This window comes from Nicotiana attenuata, unplaced genomic scaffold, assembly GCF_001879085.1.
Source record: "Nicotiana attenuata strain UT unplaced genomic scaffold, NIATTr2, whole genome shotgun sequence".
Lineage (NCBI taxonomy): Eukaryota > Viridiplantae > Streptophyta > Magnoliopsida > Solanales > Solanaceae > Nicotiana > Nicotiana attenuata.
Genome location: NW_017686826.1, coordinates 637 through 5,907, shown reverse-complemented (window position 1 = coordinate 5,907; position 5,271 = coordinate 637). Strand labels below are relative to the sequence as shown.

The following is a 5,271-nucleotide window of genomic DNA, read 5'->3' as shown; positions in this document are numbered from 1 at the left end:
TCTCGTGAATATGAATCGTCTGCTTCCGAACTACTGCTGCTGTTGTTCCTCAAAACCTGGACCTGTGCAAAAATGCACAGAAGTGTAGCATCAGCACAACCGACCCCATGTGCTGATAAGTGTCTAGCCTAACCCCGGCGAAGTAGTGACGAGGCTAGACTGGACATCACATAAACCTGTACAGTTATAAATATACAGCGGAAATGGAATACCAAGTAATTAACAACATGGGAGGGGAGACATGCTAAGGGGAGATACAATATTAACAGCAATCAAGAGTAACAACTAAAACAACTTAGGTTCACAATGAACAAGGAATCAATACTCAATTACAAACACATAGCCTCAATAACTGTTGCGGCGTGCAACTCGCTCCATAATCACTATTGTTGCGGCGTGCAACCCGCTCCACNGAAACTCGGCCAAACAGATTATAAGATCTTTTTGGCAACAACATCGTGTTTATTCCAACAGCGAATAAACCCAAGAGAGTCATAATGATCTCAAAAACTTAAAAAAATTGACAAAAAGCAAAACTGATAAAATTTGCATTAATATCTGGTTTGGTTGGTTTAAGTACTTTTTAAATAAACCAAACACTTTTGACTTGAACTGATTATTTCAAAAATGTGTGTCAAATTTCAGCATTTCACAATTTAAAAATGAAGAAAGTAAAGTGTGAAGATGCAAGCATCATTTGACGACTAAACGTCTGCGACTACTTAAAGACTTTTCCTCTGATGGCCAATTTGGCAACTCGACGACCAAACCTGCAGTTAATAATTTAACAAGTTTTTATTCTGCTCCAAAAATGGAAAATTTCCAAATTTGGATGTTACAACAGAAACAAAATATAGCAGCAGCATTTATTTAGCTTTCAAAGAATGAAGGCAACATCAAACGAAGGTTTTAAACTCTTCTTCCTCCTCTGTTTATTTTCTATTTATCAAATTTTAGGTGCTACAGATACTATAACAACAACTCAATTTCTCAAAGATGGGGAACTCAATATTAGTTCATCTGGTGGAAGTTTCGAAATGGGGTTCTTCAGTCCAGGTAATTCTAAGTTTCGGTATTTTGGTATTTGGTATAAGAATATTTCTGTTACTACAGTTGTGTGGGTTGCCAATAGAGAAGCTCCTTTAAGTAATACATCAGGTACAGTAAAAGTTATTAAGCCAGGAGTAATTGTAATAGTTAATGAGACTAACCACATCGTATGGTCAACTAATACCTCAAGATCTGTGCAAAATCCTATTGCAAAGTTGCTTAATTCTGGAAATCTTGTTGTTAAAGAAGCTGATGTTGATGATGATAAAGTTGGAAGTTTTCTTTGGCAGAGTTTTGATTATCCTACTGATACCCTTTTACCTGGTATGAAAATTGGGTTTAATTTTGTAACTGGTAAAGAAATATACTTGTCATCTTGGAAAAATGAGGAGGATCCTGCTCCGGGTGATTATACATATCATTGTGATCCTTCTGGTTATCCACAAAATATTTTGAAGAAAGGGTCAAATGTTATTTACAAGTCTGGACCATGGAATGGATTAAGGTTTAGTGGGGCAACAAACTCAAGAGAAAGTCAATTTTATACATTTGGTGTGTTTTCAACTAAGAAAGAGGTGTATTTTAGTTATCAGCTTTTAGCTTCAGTTGTTACAAGGTTTACATTGAATCAGAATGGTGCAGTGCAACGTTGGACTTGGGGCGATAGGAATAAATGTTGGGCACTTTACCTTTCACTACCAACAGATAATTGTGATACTTATAGGTTATGTGGTGGATATGGTAGTTGTAACAGTCTGAATTCTCCGGTGTGTGGATGTTTAGATAAGTTTATGCCTAAAATTCCTGAAGATTGGAAGAAAGCGGATTGGTCAAGTGGGTGTGTTAGGAGTACTGAACTGAATTGCCTCAAGGGAGATGTGTTTTTGAAGTATTCGAAACTCAAGTTACCAGACACACTGAATTCGTGGTTCAATGCGAGTATGAACCTTGAGGAGTGTAAGAATATTTGCTTGAAGAACTGCTCTTGTATGGCTTACTCGAATCTTGACATACGCAATGGAGGAAGTGGCTGCTTACTTTGGTTTGAAGATCTGCTTGACATTCGACAGCTAGCCAACGAAGGGCAAGATATCTACATTAGAATGGCTGCTTCTGAATTAGGTAAGTTTATTGCTGAAAAAAGAGTGATTATAGTTTGTGATTGATTTCTTAAAGACAGTAAAATGTATGAGTTGGAAGGAGAGCCTTGGCGTAACCGGTAAAGTTGCTGTCATATGACCAGGAGGTCAGGGGTTCGAGCCGTGAATGCAGGTTAAGGTTGTGTACAATAGACCCTTGTGGTCCAGCCCTTCCCCAAACCTTGCACATAGCAGGAGCTTAGTGCACCGAGCTGCCTTTTTAGTAAAATGTATGAGTTGCAGGGACCCTGGATAAAAGCATATCTGAATTTACATTCGGAACAGTGACAATGATTATAAACATGATGTACTTTAATACACTATTTAACAGAACAAAGACCATGAACTTTAGTCACTGGTACAAGAAAACATGATTTAGAATGAATTTAATGCTGAACCTGTGAACATCATATCTGGACAATTTAAAGAGCTTTATACTTGGGAAAAAGCACATTGACAGTATTAGACTTGCACTGCTTTTAAAGGTTGCGGTAATCATTGTTTAAAATCAGTTGCCGCATCCTTTTTACTTTTGCAGTTCCAAACTAATAGCATCTTGCAGAACCTTGATAACTCCATAATGTAATCCTCTCTTACCAGCTGATGGAAAAAGTCGGACTGATTAACCTATACTTGGATTGAATACTTGCAGCTAATCAGGATAAATCAAATGGACACAAAGGAAAACTTCTTGCCTGGATTGTCCCATTATCAGCTGGTACGGTTCTGATATTCCTAAGCCTAGTGTTCTTCCTCAGAAGAAGGAAGCGAGCTTCAGAGAAAAAGAAAGGTAACGTCAACTGGTCATTTTGTTTGGAATTTGAAATAGTAGAGGAATTCAAACTCAATTAGAAGTGAAATGAAATATTGTAGAGGAATTCAAAATCAATTAAAAGTGAAATGAAATATCCTCCTTGTCTAGTATTTGCAAAACTGAATTCGAATCCGGTATATTGGTATTTGGCAGGATTTTGGGGGTGCAATGGCAATTACAAGATGGATTACCACAATGGAAACCGCAGTGAAGAATTTGAGTTACCACTGTTTGACTTATCTACGATAGCTAAATCTACGAACAACTTTTCAGAGGAGAGCAAAATAGGAGAGGGTGGCTATGGACCTGTTTACAAGGTAACCACTTATAGCTTTGCAGTTTTGTACATGATATAAGCAATTAACAACAACAGCAACAACAACATACCCAGTGTAATCCCACAAAGTGGGGTTTGAGGAGAGTAGTGTGTATGCCGACCTTACCCCTACCTTTTGTGGAGGTAGAGGTATGCAATTAACGGCCCACATAATAGAGCATATCAAGAATCTGGAAGACTGACTGTAACTTTAGATTTTTTCGATATAAGGTGACTGAAAATAAAAGGTTTGTTCTACCAAATGGGACATTTGGAGAGCAAAGAGAGCATTTATGCTAATTCATCAACAAATGGAGGACAGGGGGTTTAGTGGAAGATCTTTTGATTCATGTACTTCAAAATATCCAAAATGTTTCAGAGTCAGTCCAAAAGTTTCTGAAAACGTGTCTTCTAATATGTGCTGATTAATATCTAATAAGAGGAATGGCTTAACAACTTTATGGTTTTGGAGGATATATAATTTGCTTAGTCCGCCCAAATTTAACCTAATTTGGTAAGAGAAATATAGTGCAATTAAGATGTGTTGGAGGAGTTTTACGAACAACAGCTGAACTTGATTGGATTTATTATGATTGCTCAATTCTTCAAATTTGGTGCTTCTACCTTTTACTTGGAAGCATACAACAGTCTTGCATGGTTTTCACTTTCATGTTAGGTATTGAAAAAGTTTAACGTGCAGAGATTTGATGTTTAGGGCATGCTTGAACAAGGACAGGAAATAGCTGTGAAGCGGCTATCTAAGACTTCCACACAAGGACAAGACGAGTTCAAGAATGAAGTGATGTATATAGTGAAACTTCAGCATAGAAATCTGGTGAAGATTCTTGGATGCTGCATTGAAGGAGAAGAAAAAATGTTGATCTATGAGTACATGCCAAATGGAAGTCTTGATTCATTTATATTCGGTAAGGATTTCTAAGACCAATATTTTGCGTAATATTTGCACTTCAGTTAAACGATGCCCTATATGAGTACCTGATCTCTTCCTTTAATCGCATCTAGCAGGAAAATAGTGTAAGAGAACTGTGAACTAAGATTAGATGAGCCGAAGGTACCAAAATTATGTTTTTCTTTTTACCATAACGGAAGAGTTTGATGTTTTAATGCCACTCTCATTTTTACCTGATTGGTGTGTATTAGTGATCCAATTATGAAACTTTTGGCAGATGACACAGGAAGCAGGGTGTTAGACTGGCCTAAGCGCTTTCACATCATCAACGGGATAGCTCGGGGGCTTATGTATCTGCATCAAGATTCTCAGTTGAGGATCATTCACAGGGACCTGAAAGCTAACAATATTTTACTAGACAATGACATGAATCCAAAGATATCAGACTTTGGCATAGCAAAAAGTTGTGAAGACGATAAGTTTGGAGCCAAGACACACCGAGTAGTTGGAACATAGTAAGAATCTCAACATGATTTTTTACTGAGTAGTTGAAAACTGGAATAGAAGAACCTTGAGATTATCATAGTACGTTTTCCTATTGATAATGCTATTTTCTGCATATATTTTATGCAGTGGCTACCTCTCACCGGAGTATGCTGTGCATGGGGTCTACTCAGTAAAGTCAGATGTATTTAGCTATGGTGTCTTAGTGCTGGAAATTGTGAGTGGGAAAGGCCCGCTCTGAAGATCGAATTGGGTCCCCGAAACGGTTCTCGCAGATGTCGTTCCGAAGATATACCCTCGAAATAGATTAGGCCTTGTAGCTGTTGTTCTTTGCTTCTTTGTTTCTGTGTACGGACCCCTCGTGGGCTTTTGTAATTGCCATTGATTAATACAAAAGTTTCTTTAATTTGCCTTCGACTTGTGTTGAACTCCATTTTGCCTGCGTTTGTAAAAAACCCAAGTGTATGACTTTATCGGTCGGTCCGAATACTGGACCCGGACATAGTAATCCCTTTGCTTCTCGATTTGTAAATATGAT

General features: G+C 37.7%; 1 protein-coding gene across 1 annotated transcript; it reads left to right on the top strand.

Annotated features, from left to right (window-relative positions):
* Positions 1-653: 653 nt before the first annotated feature.
* On the top strand, positions 654-4,974 carry LOC109222238 (G-type lectin S-receptor-like serine/threonine-protein kinase At4g27290). Its single transcript, XM_019386610.1, has 6 exons — positions 654-2,172; positions 2,842-2,979; positions 3,157-3,320; positions 4,035-4,245; positions 4,507-4,744; positions 4,863-4,974. Exons 1-6 carry the CDS (start codon positions 885-887, stop codon positions 4,972-4,974), a joined length of 2,151 nt encoding a protein of 716 aa, XP_019242155.1. The 5' UTR covers positions 654-884.
* Positions 4,975-5,271: the final 297 nt, after the last annotated feature.